General features: G+C 38.0%; 1 protein-coding gene across 1 annotated transcript in view; it reads left to right on the top strand.

The window, feature by feature from the left end:
• The window catches only part of LOC139974751 (uncharacterized), a 65,206-nt gene that overhangs the window by 11,703 nt on the left and 27,054 nt on the right, over positions 1 to 26,449 (top strand). The window contains exons 4-20 of the mRNA XM_071982140.1: positions 7,345 to 7,479; positions 8,133 to 8,240; positions 8,795 to 8,845; positions 10,349 to 10,453; positions 10,975 to 11,037; positions 12,288 to 12,365; positions 12,801 to 12,890; positions 14,144 to 14,197; positions 14,845 to 14,907; positions 15,936 to 16,034; positions 16,665 to 16,730; positions 18,468 to 18,657; positions 19,243 to 19,419; positions 20,726 to 20,854; positions 21,840 to 22,018; positions 23,078 to 23,150; positions 24,781 to 24,896. Of these exons, the coding sequence (XP_071838241.1) occupies positions 7,345 to 7,479; positions 8,133 to 8,240; positions 8,795 to 8,845; positions 10,349 to 10,453; positions 10,975 to 11,037; positions 12,288 to 12,365; positions 12,801 to 12,890; positions 14,144 to 14,197; positions 14,845 to 14,907; positions 15,936 to 16,034; positions 16,665 to 16,730; positions 18,468 to 18,657; positions 19,243 to 19,419; positions 20,726 to 20,854; positions 21,840 to 22,018; positions 23,078 to 23,150; positions 24,781 to 24,896 (1,776 nt within the window). The remainder of the gene's footprint in view (positions 1 to 7,344; positions 7,480 to 8,132; positions 8,241 to 8,794; positions 8,846 to 10,348; positions 10,454 to 10,974; positions 11,038 to 12,287; positions 12,366 to 12,800; positions 12,891 to 14,143; positions 14,198 to 14,844; positions 14,908 to 15,935; positions 16,035 to 16,664; positions 16,731 to 18,467; positions 18,658 to 19,242; positions 19,420 to 20,725; positions 20,855 to 21,839; positions 22,019 to 23,077; positions 23,151 to 24,780; positions 24,897 to 26,449) is intronic.

Below are 26,449 nucleotides of genomic sequence, written 5' to 3'. Positions count from 1 at the left end.
TATTCAAGAACATCTTGTGTTCAGTGAGAGAGAGAGAGAGAGAGAGAGGGAGGGTACTTTACTATTAGTCAAACTCAAATTTTTTTCTTCTTCAAAACTTTTGGAGTAGGATCGTCACTAAATACCAATTTCTGTGGAGTAGCAGATAAAAACCAACAGTAACAGTTCAACCCATTGATGTGCAGTTTATTTGGGTTTTGACAACCTCCATATTTCCAACTGACCTGATTTCAATATTTTGATTGAATCGTTGATGGTATGGTGACTGATTGAGTAGCGTCCTGTTGAAACCGATAAAGATCTAGTCTAGTTATTCGTTAAACTGTCTGCCAGCTATTACTGTAGTACTTTATAGTTGTGGGTTGGTAATGTTCAGTTTGTTTTTTGTGTTCCTTCCCAATGTGGTAGAATCTAGGAATGTTGCAAACAAGAATTGATTGGTCTCATGTAATTTCCATTTTATATAAAGACTTAGGAGGGGAGAAGGGGGTGAGGGTGGGTGGGGGGTGGGTATAGTGGAGGTGTTGTTGGCACCGACAGCCATTGTAACATGTGCTGGGCTATGTACAGTTTCATATTTGTAAAACTGTTGAATGGAATTGAATGCTAGCTATCCTTGGCAGAATGAGCTGTAATTTGACCAGATAGCTTGGTTTTTATACCCAGACAGTCTTTTAAGAGATGAAATTCAAGCTTCACACCAAGAAGATTATAAGAGAACTTTTTTAAGACATTACTGTACCTTTCATTATCCAAATACAATAAGGCTACTAGAGTGTGCCATGATAATGATAAAGAAAATGTATTTAATACCAGTCCACCACTGAAACTTTAGTCATTGTTCTGGAGAAATAAGAGTATCTACCACATCTTTGTAGCTCCTTGATCATTGTCAGTGAGAACTGTATATATAGGCCTATTTACTCTAATTTAGTACCATTGACCAAATTGAATGGTGCAGTGATTTACCCATCTTTTCTTAATAATCTTGGCTAATGTTTCATTGCAGGTCCAAAAATCTTACTTCATTAAAGACAAAGAGAAGGGAGTGGTATTAATTACCTTCAGGGTCTAGCTAGGAGGATGCCTTGTTTAGATATGGTGGAAACCATGCTGATATGAGATAGGGCATCAGAAACCTGACTCTTGTGGGAATGAAATACAGCAGTTTTGCTTTCCTTGTAAAGACTAGAGACTGATAATTTTCATAGTGGTCATACAGGAATGGTAGTATTTAACCAGCTTTTCAGGCCTTGTTGGAAGCGAAGGAACCTAAATGCAGTCAGGTTGCTGTGTCTGTGCGTGTCTGTGACACTTGTGAAACTTCAACAACTGAGCGATTGATATTTGTCATACTTGCAATGTTGATGTGTTATAGTGTAAGCAACGTTGACTGTGTGAAGACGATCGTCCTTGCTGTATATCAGAATCTCACTTGCATTCTCAAATTTATGTGAACAAGGTTTAACAAATTATCTTAAAAAATTAGAAAGTTGCTTTGGAGATTCTAGATCTGTTTTTTTTCTTTTTATTTATTTAGGTTTACAGTCTTGTTCAGGGCCAAGGCCCTCTCACACGACTTTACAACCCTGGTCATTGATAATTTGACACACCTACACACCAAAGTGTGCACAATTCAATCAAACTCTCCTGGGGCACCACAGTGCACAACAACCATGTGTCCCCCGGGGGACTTCCCATAGGGTGCAGCCACAAACCGGCGCATGCAACTATATTTACAAGTTACCTCGCAGGTCCCCATTTATACACCTGGGTGAAGAGAGGCAATAGAGATAAAGCGCCTTGCCCAAGGACACAACGCAATGATCTGGCCAGGGCTCGAACCTGTAATCCTTAGATCACAAGTCCACTGCCTTAACCACTTGACCACAATGCCCTCACTGTTGTCTGTTTGTTGTTTTATTAAAGGTTCTTATTGTGAATTCATTACATTAAATCTGGGAGATACATATAACCTTGTCCTTTTGATAAGATGGTTTTAAATCATAACCAGATTCATAGCAATGGGTGGTCTGGGCAATTCATTGAGCCAAGTCCCTCAATGTCCAGGGGCCCCACAAGGGTCAATTGGTTATGAAATCTTGAGCAAAATGGATTACAACTGACAGACATATTTGAATTAATTGATTGACTATCAACATACTAATGATTTTTGGGGGTTCTAAATGACAAATTAATTGCCCAGTACAAAGCCAGATCTGTCATGGTACTTGTTCCTTAAGTACACATTAGATGAAGATAGGGTGAAGGGCCAAAGCTGTCCCTCTTGAACTAGGCCCTCTGAAAATTTGACTACGCCACTGATAGTAACTGATTAATTCTTAACATTCACACAGCTGTAAGGTTCCACCACACAGATTCTTATTCAGAATGAGGACTATTTATTATGAAATCTGAAAAATGCTTTGTCAGAAATATTCATTAACCCATTACAAAAGTACAGCTTTAAATGTTAAAGTTTCTATACGTACAGTACAGTGTGATATTTGGTAGCAGTTGTACGCATGCCTGTGTATTTAAGATGTCATAGCTTTTACATTTATGCTGACATCACCGTCTAAGTTTGACCTTCCTGTTTGACTGAAGACAGTATATATACCAGATGGTAGTAGATGACACTGAATGGACTTGACAATATTAAAGGTGAACTCAAAACACTAGCTGCCCAGGGTGATCTGACCTGGGTAAAGATGAAACATGCTGAGGATAGAAGACAAAAAAGAGTAATAAATATACTCTATTAAAGGTTACCATTTAATTAAATTTTCTTTTTACCAAAGTTGTCCTGGAATGTTCAAAGTTCATCTTTTACCTCATATATCCTACCTCTTGCTATTATAATCTAGGTCCCTTCATGCCCCATCCGTGAGTAACATGGGGTAACGTATAGTCAAATATTCTCATTGCACTAAAACTGATAAAACTTATAATACTGTACAGATCTATATAGGGCAGTCATATCTACGAAGAACCTGTGGATGGTTATTAACAGTTGTCTGCTGATAGGAAGGAGTATAAAGTTTGTCTCCAGACTGACAGAGTTCAGTCTAGAATCCAGGGAGAACCCCGCAGAGAAGAATAAGACACCCCCCCCCTGAAAACAGTTAAATATGCTGAGTATATAGTAGAAGCACAGAAAATGAGTATATATGCCATGAAACGGGTGGCATAAATGTAATTTTCTTAGCCCGGGAAAGAATGCAGAATATGTGGATCTTAAGCTGGTTCTATAGTGACCTACAGTACAGGGCTGTTCTTGCAAGAGAGGGAAAGTTGCACAGGGCACTGGTGTGTTGATCTGTATTAAATAGTCATTTACAGTATATGTCAATCCTGTTGGTTAGAATTGGTTAGAAGATTGTAGGAAGGAGTATAAGAGGAGTTAATTTATTTCTCCCAGCTCCCACTCTTTCCTCCATGATTTGAAAATTGATAAAATTCACTTATCCAGTGATGAAAAAACCTCTTCCAGATCTTCGAGAAGACAGAAAGCTTCCAAGCAAGAACAAAGAATCTAAAAATTTAAGATTAAGTTTGATATATAAAATAGCCTACTAAATGTAGCAGAATGAAACTTAACACTGTGTCTCTATTGTATGACACTTGGTGAAATCTAAGACCTTTACACTTATTACAAGTTTATGAACTTCTAATAAGTTCTGGCTACAGCCAGGGGTCAATTAGTTGGCTTGGGGGATTATGAGATAATGCAAAATCTATTTCCAAATCATAAAACAAGGGGTGGAGGGGGGAAGATGGCCCTTGACAACCATTGAAAGGAAGGATAAGTTACCTAGCTACATAATACATGTAGTTCGGCCTCCACAATCAGATGAGAATGATGAACTTACACATGAACTTTACAGGGTTATTAAAATGAAAAAAGAAGAATATATGTATATTAAGGTTTCTCAGGACATGCTACTGTACCTGTCTTTTAAAGCAATGGCTACTTGGTGGCCTGACTTTACTATCTGCTCCCTCCAGAGGTCACCAGTAAAGAAGGACACTTGACATAAAAAAGAATAAGAAACAAAATCAGATTTTTCTTGAGGAAAATGGAAAAATAAACATAAAACGTTTAATAGTTTTCTGCATAAATTGTCATGATTTGTCATTATGTTTGCTATAGTGACACAGCATACACTTAGGAAAAATTCAGGCAAATTTATGAAGAAAATGCCAAGTCAATTTTGGTTATTGCTTTTGCATTAGTGTTCTCATGTCCATTTTATTTTGTGAGATCATTTCTGCACTGCTGTTTATGAAGGATATGTTTATGTTTGGCTTCGGTTGGATTGGCTTCGGTCAGCTTGCGAGTCTATAAGCCTCCATGGCTTCTTTCGCGAGTTCCTGCTTGCGGGAAGATCACTTATACATACATACATGTTAGACATTCAGGATTGTCAACTGTGCTACATAACTCTTTCATTTCAATCACTACCATCTGGGAGGTACTCTAGATATTAAAGGAGACACAAACCTGGCCATAGTTATTGGTCTATATATGATAGAGACAAATGTCCTGAAAAGCTTCACCAAACAGCTAAAAAAAATCTCATTCCATTTGGGAGATATCAAAGATTTACGGTTTTGTTCACACAAATGGAAGAAGACTTGATCAAGTCTAAATGTGACATCATTGGGCCACATGTTCTTCAACTTTTTTTTTCCTAAAGGGTGTGAAGACTCGCGGGGCTCAAAGAAACGTCTCATGCCAGTAATCTGACCTAGTTTCGTGTTAGACACCACCATCAATCCCAGAAAATACACACACAGCTTGCTATCGTCGGTAATTAGACACTAGTGTACAGTCAGTACATACAGCTACGGTCAATACCCACAACACAGTGTACATAGCAGTGTGAACATCTCAGTTATAGATAAAAGATTACAAGGTATCACGCTTCATTACTGTCTGCATTTCTTAGCGATAAGAAGAAAACGTCATAAGCAACGGAAAGTTAACTTTTTCAGAGCGCTGCACACGGTTTGGGGCGAGTCTTCAATGCCTTTAATTCATTACAGTGTTATGCTGAAACTAAAATCATACTGAACCTTTGCAAGTTGTATCGTGACCTAGTCAGTGCAATGGTTCCAGTGTCAACACTGTTCACATTCTGCCTCGAAAATATGAAAAGAGAAAAAAACAGAGAAAATATGTATGTATGTATTGTATGTATTTTAGATCCTCCTGCAAGCAGGAACTCGCGGAGATGCCATCATTGGCTTATCAAAGCCGCAAGCTGACCGAAGTCAGTCTCTTAGATTCATATTTTAACATCCATGATTATGAATTGTCAATTGTCAACAACTCTGTAACTGGATGACATTCATTAATCTTGGAGTGACTCGAACTCGGGACCTTATGATTGAAAGTCACCGGCGTTAACCACTGAGCTAACACTCCTATATGGTGTAATATAATATAAGGTTTCAGATTGTAGTGGCACTATAACAGGGGATGCATTTCAATAAACTGTACGACACAAATAGAGTAAGATTTCCTGAAATGTTATGATCATAGAGAGTTCCAATGTACACTATAATGTATTCTGATATAGATGAACAAAGTTCAGTACTGTGTAATACTGTAAAATACAAAGTAACAAAGTTAAGTACTGTATAAGAGTAAAATGTTAAATAACTATCTCAGGAAGAGGAACTGTGGAGAAAGCTTCCATGCATTCGTTTATAATCCTTCAGCAAAGCAAAGCCTGTTGATAAACCACTGACCACACAAAACAGCCAACAAAAGAAGCACCAGTGGGAAAAAGCTAAAGTAGTGATTCTCGCCAGCTGAACATGGACCCTACCCTCCAAGACCAGATAAACAGGAAGGACAGACCCTATTGTGTTGTTAGTCTATGTCATTTAATTGAAGCCACACTCTAAATGACCAGAAGAAAATAAAAGAGTGGTCTGAATCTATGTGATAGCACTATGACACAATAGATTATAAAACAAAGGACAGCTCCCACTACATGCTTCTTAAAGGGTGTGAAGACTCGTGCACAAAGAAATGTCTGATGCCCGGTAATCTGACCTAGTTTCGAATGAGGTGTAACAGAAGTGTAAGACTCCACCATCTGTCCCAGAAAATACACACAGCTTGCTACCGTCGGTAATTAGACACTATAGTGCACAGTGAGTACATGGAGCTTCGGTCAATACCCACAACACAGTGTATATAGCAGCGATGGACATCTCAGGTCTAGATAAAAGATAACAATGTATCATGTTTCATTACTGTCTGCATTTTGTAGCGACACGAACAAGTCACTTGCAAGCAACGGAAAGTTAACTTTTTCAGATGGCCAACCGCACGCGGTTTGGGGCGAGTCTTCAATACCTTTAAACTAGGATATCCTACAAACAAAACATGATTGTCTAATCTGTTTGAGGGAGTTGTTCTTTAAGAAGATCTCTTTATAAACTAGTTACTACGACAGTTAGGCTTATTTCCCCTTTAAGATGATGGTTGGGTTTGTGTCTCCTTTAAGATGAACTGTAAATCATACTGCAAACAAATATTTACTGGAAGGAATTTTCTGATTGTTTTCTGTCAAAGCAGGGAAAATGGATACAAACAGTACTACCATGCTCCAAAATTTATCATCCCCATTTGGGTCATTTCTTACATAATGGGTGTCAATTGATCCTATACTGACATATAAATGTGATTCAGGTCGATTGATATATTTGAATTAATATCTGAAAGAGAGAAACTACCATAGTTTTTAATTGTTACTTATGGAGGACATTCCTGATAATGGATCTTTCATTACTATTTGTGCAGGATGTCCAGGCAATCTGCATTCAAATTTCCATTTTCTGAAAGCACACTGTTTGAGAAAATGGTGTAGATGAGATGAGAAGTATTTAAGTCATAAATGGTAAGCCCATGAGCTAAGGTGGAGGGATAAAGGCATTGCTTTTTAAGATGTAATGTAATGAACCAATCATCTGGGTTTTTGTGGTTTGGATTCCTGCTCAGTCAAAGGAATGTGGGGTTTTCATCCAAGAGAAATCCATAATTTTTCCCATCTGAAATGGTCTAGATGCAAAATTGTTTAAAAAAAAAAAGAAGGGGAAATGTAAATGAAATAGGTACTCAACGTGGAGGGCAGGTAACAAACCATACAGCGTCTATCCATACAGTATATGTGGCTGCTTGGTGGCATAAAATAACATCTTCTGTTCTGTGAGATACTCAGATCCCAATAATCCTGTTTTCCCTCGGATGTTTATTCCTTGTTTTTTTTTCTCCTGTGTTTATTCCTTCCCTCTGACAATATCTACTTTTCCTGTTTTTGTTTTAAGGGACCCACAGGTTTTGCAGGGCGTGATGGTCCAGAAGGGGCACTTGGAGGACAAGGTCCACGTGGTCTTCCAGGGAGTAAGGGAGACAAAGGTGTTGTTGGAATTGCTGGTCTTCGAGGAGAAGGTGGGGAAGTGGTAAGTAATCAAGATCAGAGGTCGGGTTTTTTTTTTCAAACAAATTGGGGTGGGATTTGTTGCTGATCTGTACACCGCACTCTGGTAGAAACATGTTAATCCTTATTGAAGGCATGAGGAATATATATGATTGTGATGGCATCTTTGGTATGTGACACCTTCTTGTGAATACGATAACTCAAAAAATAAAGCTTGGTTGAACCTCCAAAAAATGGGTAAGTGAAGTTCACACTGAACATGTAGTGTTGTCCCCGCCTGGCAATGTGTGTGAAGTTCACACTGAGCATGTAGCGTTTCCTTGACTGGCAATGTGTGGCAGTTCACAACTACGATTACCCAGTCTTAAAATTGTTAGCAATGTGACAGTGACTTTGCATGAAACTTAAAAAGCAGTCCTGCCTTAAATAGAAAGCAGTCTTTTCAAGCAGTTATCAGTCGTTCTGTGTGCGGGTTGGTTGGGGCTTAGACTGTGGGGTCTTCAAGACTATCAAATCCTAGGTCACAACAGTCGCTTTGAGTCAGATTGTGATGTGTCGAGGAGTGTTTCCAGAACAAAAGGAAACTTTGCTTACAAGTGATATTATCTCATGGATTTATTATTATTATTATTATTATTATTATTTCATTTTCTTCTTGTATTGTATTATGTTTAGGGTTTCCCTGGAACTCCAGGATTTGATGGCACGCCTGGAATAAATGGTGAACCAGGGGCAGCTGGTCCACAGGGTCACGATGGTTTCCCAGGATGCAATGGATCTATGGTAAGGTGTTCTCAATGAATTTATGAATTAATTAAGTAATTGTGAAAGACAATCATGTTTCCACTATTATACTGGTACATTTATAGTTTCAGGAAATAATGGTGAACAATCCAAGATTACGGTAAAAGTGATGTGATTTTACCAAGATGGATATGTCTCATGGATTAGGATAATCTGATGGCTACACTCCCACCATCAAATAATTTTCAAAAGGAATAGCCTTTAAGTGTGAAGTAAAGTCAAGCATAATGTTAACATTTATGTGGTAGAGAAATTTGTGGGTCAGGTAAAGATGGAGTTTGCTCATAAAATAGTTTTCTTGAAAAAAGAAAGGGAAAAAAAAGGAAACAATTTGTCAAAAACAAGGAGATTCATGTTGTAACCAGTTTTATGTTGTCATTTTAGGATTCAGTTAGATGTGTTGATTAGCATGTGATGAAACAAGGATACATTGGTGGACAAAGTTTTTGACATTACCTCCCTAAAAAAGGTAGTGAATTTAATCGTTTTCATATGCAACTGTCTTTTTTTTTGCCTTTTCCATTTAAACCTAGGGCGATGTTGGTCCTCAAGGTGAAACAGTATTCGGTGATGAAGGACAAGAGGTGAGTCTGAACCATCAACTATAGGACCATGTGCAACGTAGGATGCCGAGAGCCATCAATTATAGGGCCATGTCCAAAGTAGGATGCCGAGGGCCATGAATTATAGGGCCATGTGCAAAGTAGGATGCCGAGAGCCATCAATTATAGGGCCATGTCCAAAGTAGGATGCCGAGGGCCATCAATTATAGGGCCATGTCCAAAGTAGGATGCCGAGGGCCATCAATTATAGGGCCATATCCAAAGAAGGATGCCGAGGGCCATCAATTATAGGGCCATGTCCAAAGTAGGATGCCGAGGGCCATCAATTATAGGGCCATGTCCAAAGTAGGATGCCGAGGGCCATCAATTATACAGCCATATCCAAAGTAGGATGCCGAGGGCCATCAATTATAGGGCCATGTGCAACGTAGGATGCCGAGGGCCATCAATTATAGGGCCATGTCCAAAGTAGGATGGTGAGGGCCATCAATTATAGGGCCATGTCCAAAGTAGGATGCCGAGGGCCATCAATTATAGGGCCATGTGCAAAGTAGGATGGTGAGGGCCATCAATTATAGGGCCATGTCCAAAGTAGGATGCCGAGGGCCATCAATTATAGGGCCATGTCCAAAGTAGGATGCCGAGGGCCATCAATTATAGGGCCATGTCCAAAGTAGGATGGTGAGGGCCATCAATTATAGGGCCATGTGCAAACTAGGATGGTGAGGGCCATCAATTATAGGGCCATGTCCAAAGTAGGATGCCGAGGGCCATCAATTATAGGGCCATGTCCAAAGTAGGATGCCGAGGGCAATGAATTAGGGCCATGTCCAAAGTAGGATGCCAAGGGCCATGAATTATAGGGCCATGTGCAAAGTAGGATGGTGAGGGCCATGAATTATAGGGCCATGTCCAAAGTAGGATGCTAATGGCCATAAATTATAGGACCAATTGAAATCGAGAATTTTGAGACAGGTTTGTAACCGCTGCACCCATTTCATACTCTGGGGACAACCATCATCATCTGACAAGAGACAAATACTGAGGGAGGTGAAGGCACCCCCACTAATGATCACTGCAGACCAGCTATGATGAACAAAGTTTCTTCAAAACCCATTGAAAGAACAGAACCAAATAACCAGTTCCAAATTCACAATACTAGACTTAATAAATCCATGGAAGTCTCCACTCAACTTATCAGCTGTTTTGAAAAGGTCCAGAGAATTCATCCCGGTGAGGAACCAAACCGGGGACCTTTCGTGGAAAATCTGACCATCTTCGACGAACTTCCGTTTTACAACCATGGTTGATGTGAAGGAAAATTATAAACAGTTTGCCATGTGGGGTGGGGGGGGTTGGGGGTGCTAGGTAGCCGTTTCATGTTCGATGTTTTTTTGTTTTTTTCATAATCTTCATCATGACTATTTGAGAAATATTATGGTATCTTAATACATAAATCAAGCATTGTCAAGGTGATGACTAAACTGTGTGTATTATGAAATATTAATTTTTATTTACTTACAGGGGTTCTCTGGATTGAAGGGTCAGAAGGGAGAGCCAGCACGCTTTGTGCAAGCTATCAGAGGAGACATGGGAGATACGGGACCAGAAGGGTTACCTGGTTCTGATGTAAGTTTATGTCTGATCCTCAAATATATTTTTATCCCAAAAGCGATTAAAAAATGTTTTTTTTAGCTGCCAATCAGCTTGATTGTTATACCTAGCACCAACTCTGCCCCCCCCCACCACTTGCCTCTATCCTTGTTTTTCCTTCATATGTGCAGGTCTCAGTGGAAGGGCAGGTGGGTCTACAGCTAAAGGTCAGATAGTCAATTTGATGGCTCAGGAAACTGTCAATAGGGCCCTGGAAAATATGGGATATAGAATCATATATCCACATTTTATGTCTAGCACAACAAAGAAATACATGATTGTTTAATTATAATGGCCAGCTATGCATACCACGGAACACTTAACTAGCATTTCATTTTGCATGATGAATAAAAAGTTAAAGAGAAGTTGTTTGCACCACTGCAGTCACCAAAATGGGGTGAAGTGATGACATAATTGTCCCTGCTGGTCTCTGCCTCTCTGCATAAGTTATGTCACTGCATGTCAAATAATATATTATTATGTGGCTAAACCAACAGGGCAATCCAGGACCAGCTGGAAGGGAAGGTGCCAAGGGTGTCAGAGGACCTAGAGGTGAAAGGGTAAATAAACTGTTTTGGTTTCTAAATTTCCTTCTGTGATAGTTATTATTGATATAAGGAATCTATAAATGAGTTATTTTAATAAATTATATGAACTACTACCACTGTGTAAATAAAATCTGGAAATATTCACATAAATGTATATAACTTGCTTATTATTCTGACTAATATTTGACTTTTGTTATGAAATTGTGTGTAGCATCGTTTCCCTCTTCAACGTTATCTTTGACACTGCTGCTGTATGTGTCATGATGATATTGTCGCAGTGGTAATTGGACGGGGACTGTAAGAAACATGTTTGGTTTTAGTAGTACCCAGACTCTAAGTTGGATAGCTGTTCTTCAAAAGTATTGAGACTTTTTAAAAATACTGTGCCAAAATGTTTAAGTAAGGGGTTAATCAACGGTCTAGCGTGCGTTATTCACAGGATTAATGCACGATCGGGGGATAATGCAAGCGATGCACGAGGGCGGAGCCCGAGTGCATCCAGCGATAGCATTAACACCCGGAGTGCATTAATCATGTGAGTAACACACGCTAGACCGTTCATTAACCCTGTTCATTCATACACTACCATTTGTGTGGGGGAAAAATCATAAAACAAAAAATTTTTGGTTACATATAACCAAAGATTTATTAAAGTGATGCCCCGTAATTTTACCGTGCGTTACTCACAGGATTAACCACGGTCAGCTGACCTGAATGGACCAATAGGATTTAGGAATCTTTACTAAGTATGAATGAACTTGACTTTGAAACTTTGATAGCGAAGGTAAATGATACTGCCAAAAATGATTTGATAAGAGTAAGTACAAATATTTATTAAAATGAAAATCATCCACTACACATTGAAATGACATCTGATTGAAAACGATTATTATAATCTAAGAAACAAGTCAATAACTCCCAAATACAGAATATGTGCTTACAAATATTCATTTGTATACCAAGCTGCTATATATATCCAAAATGGCAAAGTTATTCTTTTATTGTAATTTTAATATTCAGTAAATGTGTTTAAATATTTAATTTTCTATACTAATACTAATATTCATATTTTAATTTTATGTTTAAATGAACTTTTTACTAATTTATCTTCAATTTTCCAAATGTACTTTTTGAATTTTTGATGTCCTTGTTATCAATATTTATACTTTTTTACTGCAAATAAATAAACTGAAACTTATCTGTAAAACTATGAATTAACGAGTGGGTTCACTAATATGCAACTACAATTTGTTTCCCTTCAGGGTCTTAGAGGTGATGATGGTGAGAGGGGACCACAGGCACCTTCTGTTACTGGACCAAAAGGTCAAAGGGGTGAAAGTGTAAGGGTTATCATCACTTTGTAATTAATTAATAATTAATTATTTAAGAGAGATGTAAAATTTTTACTCTTTTACCCTAAAATTATCAAATGTTGTTGTGTAGTTTTAAGTCTTAGTCTTGTCAGTTTGACTTTCTAGAATCCATCAAATCTAGCTCTGTGATTGGTCAAAAGTTATTACTCATGTGTTTATTCTTCTGTGGGAGAAGTAAATTTATCTTCTTTCACAACTTGCATGGAAAGTGTCTTGTTAATGCATAAAAATTTCAAATGAAATAGTAGATAGGTAAAAAAAAAAAAAAAAAATCAAAACCGATTCATATACCTGTATACAAAAGTGCATCATTACTTTCTCTCGCATATTTTGCACATTTGTGTGCTTTTTGCTTTAATAAATCTACCTTTTTTCATTGATATTTTGTTTTGCTTTTTGTAGGGTAATAGAGGTCCAAAAGGCCAACCATACACCATTGAATCCACACAGCCGCCAGACCTGAGCAATTACAAAGGAGAAACTGGCATGAAGGTTAGTATATAGTACTTACACATATTCCTCCCACAACTCAAGTCAGTCATCCTAGATTATTTACAACAGTGGCTATAAGACTATCATACCCAGACACAACCCAGGATATTATTCTGTGATGATTTGAACCACGACTCGCCGGATCTTCACCCCACATGGTCCGCCAACTATAAGACCTAGAACCCAGGATATTATTCTGTGATGATTTGAACTATGACTCACCGGAACCTCACCACTCGTTGTCCGCAAACTATAAGACCCAGGACCCAGGATATTATTCCGTGATGATTTGAACCACGACTGGCCGGATCCTCACCCCCCCATGGTCCCCAAAGTTATCGGACCCAGAACGAAGGATATTATTCTGTGATGATTTGAACCATGACTCACAGGATCCTCACCACTCGTTGTCCGCAAACTATATTAAAGACCCAGAACCCAGGATATTATTCTGTGATGATTTGAACCACGACTCACCGGATCTTCACCCCACATGGTCCTCAGTTTCAGTGCTCAGTAAAATAAAAGCCGATCCTGTAGTCATATCATCAGATGTTCGGAAAGAACATGTATCACACCAAGACTCTTTCATAACCCACTTTTGGGCAGCATGCCATAGTTTGTAATCTCGGGTATCATCTTTTCAGAATTATTTTATATTTTTAAATTACATGCACACTTTGAGATCTGTCTGGCAGTTTTGAAATAAGTATGATATTCGACTCTTCAAGTGAACCCAATGATGTTATATATATTCGACTCTTCAAGTGAACCCAATGATGTTATATATATATATTCGACTCTTCAAGTGAACCCAATGATGGTATATATTCGACTATTCAAGTGAACCCAATCATGTTATATATTCGACTCTTCAAGCGAACCCAATCATGTTATAACTCAACAATTGCAATCGATTTTTGGTACTACATCAGACCATACTTCTTTTGGCTTAATTTTAGAGACATTTCATACTACTGGTCATCCATTAAGAGATGGTTCTTTTTCTCACAATGTTGTATCCTCTGGGCTCAACTTCAACATATACCTAGGAAATATTCATTCTGTCAGTTTCCTTGCTAAAATGGTCTTGATTTTGTCCTATCATGTCTCATCATGTTGTTGCTGTTGTTGTTCCCCCTGCTCTCCCCTCCTCTCCCCCCCCCCCTCTCCTCCCTCTCCCCCACTCATAATAATTAAATTGACAACCTTACTTATTCTTTATACTTTCTTTATCTTTCTTTATTTTCTAGGGAGTTAGAGGCCCTAAAGGTTATCCTGGAGCTATAGGACCCAAGGGTGGAAAGGTATTTCAAAAAAGAAAAAAATGAAATTAGAATTCTTTTTTATCATAAACAAAAGAAAGTAAATCTTGGGTGAAGTGATATCACCAAGCGTTTCATTTACCTGAGCACAGAAAAGTGGTAGAGAGGCCAGAAATGATTTGACAAATATGGCCAACTCTTCATCTAGATGGTAGCCAAGTTACTGACTTTTAAATTTCTTCCAGTCTGTTTTTCTTATGATCACAAGGGTTGAGAAACCATTTTTGTCTATGATATGTTGTATTCACTGTATAAACATTGTATACCAAACACCTGCATAGACGGTCGTGTTCGTGTGAGGAAACAAATTAGAATTAAATTAATTGAGTCGATGTCCATTCTAAATGGTCAAGTGGTTATTTATTCTTTCTAGCCTCACATAATCCTTGGCACATTTTGGCACATTATTTCATAACTGAATTGAGGGGTTTTTCAATCAAACTGTTCTTATCTGATGCTTTTGTTTCTTGATTTTCCTATCCCATAATCTCATTTTGAATCACACTTCCAGCTGACTTCCGTTGATATTTTATTCTGGATTTGCCCGGTAAGTCTATCGATTTTATGCTCGATCTCCAGAGACATAGACTTAATTTCTGTTTTTCTTTGTTCCCCCCCCCCCCCCCCAGGGTATCAAGGGTGTTGACGGTATGGTCGGTGAGAAAGGTCTCCGTGGAGAGGCTGGTGAAAGGGTATGTATAATAATGGGCGGTGATCCTCACTACACCATTGACTATATATATTGCTCTTAAAATATGAATGCTGATGCTGATTGGCTCAGAAGACAGCCAATAGAAATCCTGCTAGTGGAGATACAGCCAGATATTCTGTTGCAAAACAAGACTCCGCCAATGCGTATACTTGTATCACACGTACCAGTTAAGAGAAAACAACATTTGAAAATGACCCCAATGCCACAAATAGTGTGTCAGTGCGTGCAGGTTGTGACATTGTAGATTCACTGTCCGTCCATAAATCATATATCTAACCTAGGTGGACGATGTAGGACCCCTGTGCCTATTATTTGCCAAACTAATGATTGTTTTAAGAAGACTTCACAAAACGCCAAAGAAGATTTTTGCCTTTCCTTATACCGACAATAAAACCTGGTATTGTTTGAACTCACTTTTTATGCTGTGTAGTAAAAAAAAGGACACCTGTGAAGTGAATGTGAATGAACCTCTCAATAATATAGATTGCTTACTAGCTTTTAAGGACTGATTTATTTTCTTTTGTTTAGTTCAATATACATTCTTCTTCTCTTGACTTTTCTAATGCTATGTACAAGTCAGCAAGAAGAAGTAAGAACTTAAACACATGATATTGAGTCAGTTAACAATCGTTAGTCAAGTACAAGTCATAATACTATATATATTATTATATAATTTGTGAAATTACATTTATGTAGGCGAATGGTCTGAGATCTCGTTGCCACGGTAATGGCTAGGTATGGTTTCATTTGGTAGCATGCCTAAGGAATGCTACCAAATGATGATGTTAACATTACATCTTGAAATGGGGTGTGAAACCCTTTGGTGGGTGGGATGAGGGAGGTTCTTGAGGGGTCAGGTTGAGGGGAGATTGCAACTGAATTTTGTAAGGCCCACTTAAAATTTGTAATAAACACTGGTTAATTGTGAATAACACAACCGAATGGACTATGTGTGGACATTTCAATTTCTCTGATGCCAATGTGTGGACATTTCAATTTCTCTGATAGAACGAACCAGGAAGAAAAGGAGAAACCGGAGAAAAAGGAATCCAAGGAGACAACGGTGCCGATGGACCAAATGGAGTCACAGGTCTGCCAGGGGCAAAGGTCAGTCATCTATCTTTAATAGTATGGAATAACTGTCCCCCTCAGAAAAGAACTCATGTATAAGTGCTTCATGACATAAATTAATAAATAATGTGTAAAAGTAAGTTGGTTTGACGTTTCGATCCTAGCAGGATCTTCTTCAAAGGCTAAATGACAAGTAACAGTAACAGAAGGGACAAAAACACGCACATAACACAGACAGGTTAATGAGCATGGTGAACACAAAGAGATAGATGTAAGGGGATCAGTAGAAAATCTAGATTTAAAATTAGTAGAAAATTTAAATTATTTTAAATTAATAAATAAATCAACAAACAAAGAAGCATAAACTTTTTCCAAAACAAGACTTCCTTAATTTAAAGGATAAAGAAGAGTACCCAAAACAATTATCTGTTGCTTTATTACAATTGAGACATAAACCACTCCCATTTGAAAAAAAAACACTTCTCACTATTTGAGGAATAATTTTGAAGCTTAATTAAGCAGCTGATATGGTAGGTTATGTATCCACAGCAAGTTTGGGTTAAAATTAAAAAGTAAAGATAAAAATGTAAAAAAAAATAAAACAATAAGACCAATGTTGATGACCTTAAAATATGTCCTGTTTCATTCTTTCTCTGACTTGAAAAGGGAGAACGAGGAGACAGGGGAGCAGATGGAAATATTGGTATCCAAGGTAACCCCGGTGTTCTTTTGGTACGTATCCCATCCACAAACAAACTCCATTCGATGATGATGATGATGATGATGATGATGATGATGATGATGATGATGATGATGATGATGATGATGATGATGATGATGATGATGATGATGATGATGATGATGATGATGATGATGATAGTGATGATGATAGTGATGATGATAGTGATGATGATAGTGATGATGATAGTGATGATGATAGTGATGATGATGGTGATGATGATGGTGATGATGATGGTGATGATGATGATGATGATGATGATGATGATGATGATGATGATGATGATGATGGAGCGACAAGCGTCGTGTCCTTGAAATCTATGTACAGGGATGTGCCCAGGATTTCCTGGGTGCCGGGTATACTGATTGCCGTCCTGGGGGAGGGGTCTAAGGGGAAGGGGTGTCCCCCTCCCCTTTGAGAAATTTTTCTACTTGTGTAGCTTTTTAAGCACATACACAAGTACTAGCTTTGCTAACAAACTACGTTTTTTAATTTTTTTTTTTAGTGAAATATATTACGTACCTGATAAAAATTATTAATTTGTTTCAAAGAGATTTTACAAGGGACCGATTAAGTGATGTTTCTTGCATGCGCAACTGATGCATTATTAGTCTATGATTTTGGCATAGGCTAGGCCCAAATTATATTGAATATATTGTTAGGGATGTCAGGATTATATATGAAAATAGTGCTGGGCGGGATTCACAATTTTTAAGACAGTGCTGGGCGGTAATTTTTAGTGCTGGGCGGGGCCGCCCAGTGCCGCCCAGCGTGGGCACATCCCTGTATGTACCATTAACAATGTTTCAGATTACTAGAGCACTAACTAAAGTCTTAGTCGGTATGAATTTTTTTGGCAGCACACATAGGATTCGTAGCAAATTGTTTTCTCCTGTGATGTAGAAACAGATATATTTATACAACTTTGAGAATTGATCTGTGACACACGTTCACGAAAGATGAATGTATATTTGTCTAGCCTATTTCCTTTTTTGTGTTGAAGCATTGGAGCAGAGTTGTTTGACTTGGAAGACATAAAGTGGAGGGGAGGGGGGGGGGGGGGAAGAACAATAACCTCTAGAATTATTTTCTTTACCCCATCACATTTGTAACAGTAACAGTGAACATTAATTTTTCTATGCACGTTCATTTTATCGAGCAATTATTATATAGCTTGTAGTGAGTCAAATGTTACTCAGTGGTCAAAACTGTCACATCTTCTCTTTGCTATAAAAGTACTGTTTAAAGTATTGCATAAGACCATAAAGGTAGAGCAAACCCTTTCATGGTATTTAACAATAATATAATAATATTTGCTTTTTATATAGCGCTTTATACCAGCGATAGGTCTCAAAGCACTTGGCAGACGTAATATTACCCCTGGTCAATGATAACCTGTCCCAGAGACAATCCCTCCAGTAGGCAGCAGTTATATACTGCGCCCAATGACAAGTTACCTCACAGGTACCCATTTAACCCCTGGGTGGAGAGAGGCAAGTGAGATAAAGCATCTTGCCCAAAGACACAACGTAATGAACTAGGCAGGAATCGAACCAGCAATCCTTGGATCAAGAGTATGACGCCATAGCCAATTGGCCACCACTCTCTCATTTGTCTTTTTATATACACCAATATATACATAGCACTAATGTGAACTTTAGTATATGTACATAGTGGGAATCTCTCTTTTTTGCTGTTAAGAAGTTTTTGACAATCTGATTTCACGATAGGGTGGAGACCCTGGACCAGAGGGTCCTCGTGGTGAACGAGGTGCCCCAGGCATGCCTGGCAAACGTGGTGGGATAGGTGATCCTGGCGTAACAGGTGCCATTGGTGATGCTGGACCACAGGGTCCCATCGGTGAACAAGGAAGACCGGGTGTCGGTAGAGATGGGGAGAAAGGCAAAATGGGAATGATGGGTAAGTATTCAATAAGAGATTTTGAGATGAAGCTTTACCGTAGAACACAAAGATTTCATCCTACACAGTCTGGCTGCAGGGTGCTGTAGTCCCCCCTCCCTCTCCCCCTCCCCCTCCCTCCCTCCCTCCCTGCTCATTGTCCTACATTTGACACAAGTCCAAGATAAATATCTATTTATGGATGGGAAGAGTTCCATCTATCATTTATGATTCCACCCCTCTCTCTCTTATACTGTGGTCAGAACAGGTCTGTGAGTATATCCATTATCATGGTCCAGATCATAAATGGGATCTTGTAGCCTAAACACACGGGTCAATATCTACCAGCATGATACTAGACAAAAATCAAGTACAAAGTGATAATATACAAAGCTTTTTTTTTGTAATTGTGAACGTAGAAGCTTGTTGTATCAAACCACAAGTGGTGCTTATTATAAAATATGACTCATCATTAAGATTGAACCATGTGTACATTCATTACAGCATTTTGTTCTGAGAAAAAAAAAAAACTAAAAAAAAAAAACTGGCAAAGTTGTCTTGGTTTTGAGGTAAATTCCTGTAAATTTATGATTTATCTCTTTGTAGGTATGCCTGGCATGCAAGGGATGTTTGGCTCAGAGGGCTTTCCTGGTCCACAAGGTCAGAAGGGCACAATGGGTCGTCCTGGGATCGCTATTCAGGGCCTTACAGGAATGGATGGCCCACCTGGTAGAGATGGAAGTATTGGAAGGAAGGGCCCAAGAGGTCAAATGGGGGATGTAGGTAAGTTGTCATTTTCAAAAGATGCAAATGGAAATAATATTAAATTGTTAGTATGAAATTAAGAATACTATGCTTTCAATTCATGACATATCTGGTATGTGTGAATATAGAACATTGAATAAAATTGGAATAAATTTTAATACTGTAAAAAATTATTTATTAGCTCCAAGGCTATGCTTAGGTATGAAGGGTTGTAATTGAGCTTGTGCTGGTACCGCAAATATTTTCCATGTTTTTAACCATCTTAAACAAAATAATTATAAAGAAGTTGGTGCTCCACACTAGCCATCTGTTGCCAGGTAAAATGATTTAATTAGAAGTAAATTAATAAGTATCATTTGCTTGCGTTAATTAAATTGTACCAGCTGATCAGATAATAAACTAATTTTCTTGAGACAAGACTACCAAGTTACCAAATGTATATAAATAAACAAACCAACATAAAAACTGGTACTTATCCAGACCTTGAAAATTTGACCATTTGACTGGCTAATTTCCAGTGGAGTTTGCTGTTTGCCATTAGCAAAACAAAAAGGACTTTCATTTTTTTCCGCCAGTCTACACCGAGAAGGTAAGAGCATAAAACACATGATAAGTCAGTTGACAATTGTTGGTCATAATATTGACACGATTTCCGTACCTAACATAAGCCCTGAAATTACTGCTTTATTATCAGCAAAGGTTATTAGACTGCTCCCAAAAGCCTCCTCCTATACAGTAACCAATGTGTGTTGTAATACAGGCAGATTCCAACGAGAACTTGACTATAGCCGGTGATTCTCTTTAAAGCAGTTGCCTTTTTTTTTTTAAACTCACAACCCAATTAATTATTTCATTATGATATCATTCACGTTTTTGTTATTTCTAGCTCTTCGTTTTATTTTTTGTTTTATTTTAATTATCTTCTTTGTTTAGTATTTGCTTATTCATGATTAAACATGTCATTAATATTTATTGTATACAGGAGCCAAACCAGAAAAGCTATGCTTATGTTTGGTTCCCTCTTTACCATTCAGATACTGTATAGTTTTATTTCGATTTCTTGATTATCTTACTATCGCATTATTTGTTATCGTTTTGTATGTATATTTTCGTTTCTTGAATTGGTAGAGTAAGTGACTGAAATTGTTAAATTCTGATTTTGGTTAGTAACTCTTATTTCTGCCTTGGTATATAGGCCATGTTCATTTATGCCAAGGTTAAAAATCAGTTTTTATGTCGTGTGACAGACTCAAATGTGATGCTGTTTTCGGAAAAAGGGTTTCAGGTGGGTCTGTAGTTAATGTTTGTCTTTTGTTTCGAACAGGTGAACCTGGAAAACTGCCAGACGGTTCTGAAATTGTTGGTCCTGCCGGAGAGAAGGGCAGACAGGGATTCCCAGGAGAGAGAGGGCGCATAGGACAGAGTGGGTCACCTGGTGTGGTCGGAGAAAAAGGTACAAGAACAGTGAAAGACGCCCTTAACATTTCAAGAACTCCTTAACCCTTAGTAATCCAAATAGTGCCTGGTACACACTACTGGAAGGGGCTAACCCTCCTCATCTCACCATGTTCCCCCACCCCGGTGGATCAGGTTGGCCCCTCCCCCATCTCCATTATTTGCTCCCAAAGTAACTATGCTAATTTCTATAGAAACGAATAATTCTGATTTATTAGCAAAATCCAGGTGAAAATTTGTCATTTTTTGGGGGGGCATTTTGATTCAACTTTGGCTGTCTTTGCTCTGGAGAATCTGGAAATGTTTTGGACCTTCATGACCTTCATATAAAACACATTGCTCCCAAATTCCTATGTCACCTGACACCGACAGAGATCCGCATACTAAACAAATAAACTGACGAGAATCATCCTCTAAAGGAGAGAAGAGAAGGTCAACAAACTCTGCAGATGTACATGACACCATGACATCATTCAGAGAGTGATAACAGAAGAATTATAACATTCACAAGCACTGCTACGTATATATGGAAAGGGAATTGAATATTTGTTTTGGTTAGGACTGTTTTGGACAACACTGGTAAAAGACTATCTTCATATTTTTTTTCTGCTAGGTTTGGCTTGGGTCTTGCTGCTCTGTGGGTCCAGTGGGGTGGAAAATGGCAGAGCGGCGGTGTGTGTAGGAAGCTATCAAATAGGGGTGTGTGTGGGCAAAGGCAGGCAACCGATAGGGTTGGGGGTGTTCCCTAGAAAAATTTTAGTTCTGTAGATGAGACAGTGACTTGAATTGAACATCAGAAATTGCAACCTTTTGTCTCTGACTTCTGTCTATCTGGTTTTTCTACAAATTGCAACAATTATATATATATCTATTTGTACTAGAATTTTTCAACCAAAGAAAACAAAGTCTGTCTCTTACTGAAGCTAAATTAAATCTTCCAATACAACTGGTTACAACAAATTTATCCTCTCTTTATTAATCAGGTAAACATGGTGGAGAATGTCCACTTTGTTTAGGAAATCCAAAGGGTTATCCAGGAGATTTTGGTTTTCCTGGCATCAGAGGTCCAAAGGGACTAATTGGTCCCAAAGGTTATAAGGGAAGATCTGGACAACCAGGGCCCTATGGAGTCGTTGGTGAAGTTGGAGCAACTGGTAAAGATGTGAGTAAACACTGTGAGACTTATCATAGCGATTGGATACAGGGATAGTCAGTTTTATCATCATTTGCTCTGTATCCAAATTTTTTGTGATTATTTCTCTAGGAGTTGCAGCCACACACACAGTAAATCAATGGTTTCTTGCTAATGGAAGATATATGTATCATTTAACCATGATGATGGTGTGTGTTTGCGATGCCGTAGCTTGTATATACATGACAAGTCACCTTGTATAATTTGCATATATAATTTGCATGTATAATTTGCATGAACCACATTCTTAGTTTGCATGTGCCATTTGATCTAGTTCTAAGCTGCTTTATTTATTGTTGGAGTACAAAGGTCGGTGAGGTCACCAGTCATCGAAATATTTAAACCTTTTAACAACCTTACTCAACATCTGCAGTTTGAATGAATCCCATCGTTGAGTGGTAGCTGCTCATTTAAGAAGTCATCACTTTTCTAATATTTTCTCGTTGAGGTCAAAGGTCATCTGGAGGTCAAAAGTAGTGAAAATATGTCAACTTTATAAATGATTTTATGACTGAATGAATCCAGCTATGCTGAATTCAATACTTGGTAGGTGGATGACTCTTTATAGTGAGTTTACGGTTGGTATTTCTTTTGGTAGAGGTCAAAGATTGTTTGAGATTAGCAACAGTCAGAATCTGAGAACATCGTAAAAAGTCTAACTGAATAAGCATCAGTAAATCTCATACTTTGTATGTAGATTGACCTCTTGGCTGCTATAGGTTTTGGTACAGACAAGTGTCTCACTTAGTATGTGGCTCGCCCATAATGAGTACAGTGGTCCGTAGTGCTTTTAATTGACCGTTCGAAGGTCAGCAGAGGCCAAACTGAAAATTCTTCAAACACTTTGTGCGTCTGCAGATAATAAAGCCGATAAACTGCATTATGAAATTTTTCCTTCCCCGACCTTGTTAAAAGCTTGCCAAAAGCAATTGCATGTCAACTCTGCCAAGAAAGTAAGCTACTCTGATATGACATGTAATCAAGGAATCGTTGTGTGAATCTGTTTGCTGTCTTATTCTTGTATTATAGGGTGAAAAGGGAGAAACTGGATATGCTGGTGCCAAGGGATCTATAGGTAGAGAGGGCCGTCAAGGCCGTTCAGGTATGGAACAGATATGAATGTAGTAAATTATGGGATATAATGTTGTATGATATGGTCTCATAAGATAGGATCTCAGTTGTTCACTTATGATATCGTCACAAATGATATGCTCACATATGGTATGGTCATAAATGATGGGTTCACTTGTAACATGGACTTGTGACAAAACATGCTATGATCACATGGTCTTATATATATGTAGGATCACAAATTATATGATCTCATGCCAACTTTTATATGTTCACATGTGACATGATCACAAATGACATTATCATAGGTGCTATGGTTTCAAATGATGGGTTAACATATGATATGATCATATATGATATGGGTTTAAAATGATGTATTCACATATGATATAGTCCTTTATGATAAAGTGTCAAATGATGTGTTCATATATGAATGTAGTCATTTATAATATAGTGTCAAATGATGTGTTCACATATGAAAAAACATATATGATATGGTGTCAAATGATGTATTCACATATGATATAGTCCTTTATGATAAAGTGTCAAATGATGTGTTCATATATGAATATAGTCATTTATAATATAGTGTCAAATGATGTGTTCACATATGAAAAAACATATATGATATGGTGTCAAATGATGTGTTCACATATGATATAGTCCTTTATGAAATGGTGTCAAATATTGTGTTCACATATGATATAATCGTATATGATGTATTCACATATGATATAAGTATATCAGATACGGTGTCGAATTATGTATTCACATCTGATAAATTCGTTTATGATATGGTGTCAAATGATGTGTTCACATATGATATAAATATATATGATATGGAATCAAATGATGTGTTCACATATGATATAATCATATATGATGTATTCACATATGTTATAGTCATAGATAAATGCTGTCCAACGATGTGTTCATATTTGATATAATCATTTATGATGTGTTCACATAGTCACTCCAAGAGTCACTACAAGTCAAGAGGCACTCCAAGATTTATGTATGTCGTCCAGTTACAGAGTTGTTAACAATTGACAATTCATAATCATGGACGTTAAATATGACTCTAAGAGACTAACTTCGGTCAGCTTGCGGCTTTGATAAGCCAATGAGGCTTCTTCGCGAGTTCCTGCTTGCAGGAGGATCTAAAATAAAATACATACATATATACATACAGGAGCCAGACCAGAGTTCAACTAATTATTTCTATGTCTATGAAAAAAGAGGCCTATTTGAAAAATTACTCCTTTGAATATAATGGGGGGTTGTGGGTGGGTGGGAATTTAGCATTATCAGCAGCCCTGTGATATGGTCACATATGATTTGGTCTCATTTGCTATAATATGACTTTCTTTTGTAGAAAATGCTCTGACCAACAGGTGTTACATGTGCTTAACACAGCATTCCCCTAGAGTCGAGTCTTAAGCTACTTACAAAGTCATTTATAATCTGCTTCTTAGTCTTTGGTACTTCAATTATTTGCTAGAATTTTGCAGGAAAAGGAAAACAAAAAATGGGAATTTGTCAAAAAGGGCATGTTAATTATAGTGCCTAATGTCAGTGAAAGGAAAATCAGAATTTGATCAAATTTGTTGGAAGAAGAAAATGTTTCTTGTCTGCTATTGTCATAAGTTTTATCCTTGTAGGTGAACCTGGCCCGAGAGGAATTACAGGGGATCAAGGTGACCCTGGTGATGCCGGTGTCCCGGGCCAATCCGGTAAATTAGGTAGTTTGCCAGATGGAAGGAAAAATGGAGGCGTGGTAAAAACAAAACATTTTTCATTTTCAAATAGTTCCTGGTTAACATCATCATCATCATCATAAGTTTCTTCATTATTATCCATTTGGAGATGTTTTCTAAATTATCCATCAACCAGAAAAACGGAACAGAATGCTGTTTTTGGTTACGATGATAATCGTAACCTTTGCATTCATGATAACAGCGCATGTGTGTGTGTGCGTGCGTATGTGTGCATTTGTGATGCTCAGCTTGTAAACCCGATATATCTGAAGAAAGGGAAGATTGGACCATCTTCATATTAGGTGTGTAGAAGAACCACAATGAGCAAAAGAAGCTTATTGTTTTTCATGGAGGTCAAAGGTCATTTCAAGTCACCAGGGGTCAAATTGTGGAAACCTTGTAAACACGATATCTCAAGAATGTAAGCTTGGGGCAGATCTCATATTTAGTATGTATTTGTACCACATTGAGTACAAGAAGCATGTTGTTTATGGTGGAAGTCAATGGTCATTTGGGGTCATTAGAGGTCAAATTGTTATTACCTTGTAAAGATGATATTGCAAGAAGGGAACCTTGCACAGATCTCATATTTTGTTTGTTGATGAACCATATCAAATTAAAGGAGCCTATTATTGCCTTTAGTGGGCGTGGGGTCAAAGGTCGTTTGAAGGCAACAAACACCAAACATGTACTTTACTCCCCTCTTACCTGTCTCTCTACACTAACCACCTTCCTAAACAAAATATCGCAAGGAAAGCTTGGACAGATCGCATATTTGGCATGTAATTGTACCACATTGAGTACAAGAAGCCTAATGTTGTGGACAGAGGTCAATGGTCATTTGAGTTCACCAGGGGTCAAATTGTGAAAACCATGTTTTTACACAATATTTCAATAAGGACAGATGTCATATTTAGTATGTTGATGTATCTATCACATTTAGTACAAGAAGCCTGTTGTTGAGGTCAATGGTCATTTCAGGACTGCCTGTGCCATTGTGAATATATTGTTTGTCACATCACACTGCTTTTCACTGTATTACTAAGATCAAATATGTTGTACACCCTCACGATACATTACGTCAGATTCAGGAAGAAAACTGCTCATGTTACATCATCGAAACAACAATGCATTTTTGCATTCTACTTTGGTTACTGGCCATAGGAAGGCAATGAACCTATGCAGTCAAGTTGGCATGTATATATGTGACCACTAGCTTGTAAACACGATATCTCAAGATAGGTTTCCGCTACAGTTCTCATATTTGGCATGTGGCTTCCCCATAATGAGTACAAGAAACCTAATGTTTTCAGTGGAGGTCAAAGGTTATTTGGGGTCAGCAGAGGGCAGAATGTGAATATCTTTAAAATGCTGTATCTCCAGAAACTAAACATCAAAGGAGCTCATATATACATGGTAGGATAGCCTTATGTAGTGTAAAGTTTTTCACAATTTGGTGTCGGTCAGAGTTCATTTAAGGTCACCAGCGGTCAAAACTTGAAATCCTGGTAAACACGATATCTCCAGATTGAAAACTTTATTTGCTCTAATATTTTGCCTGTGGCTTACCTAT

The sequence above is a fragment of the Apostichopus japonicus genome, chromosome 10 (assembly GCF_037975245.1).
Source record: "Apostichopus japonicus isolate 1M-3 chromosome 10, ASM3797524v1, whole genome shotgun sequence".
Classification (NCBI taxonomy): domain Eukaryota; kingdom Metazoa; phylum Echinodermata; class Holothuroidea; order Aspidochirotida; family Stichopodidae; genus Apostichopus; species Apostichopus japonicus.
The sequence above is the reverse complement of the archived record's forward strand: the minus strand, read 5'-3'. Positions and strand labels throughout refer to the sequence as shown.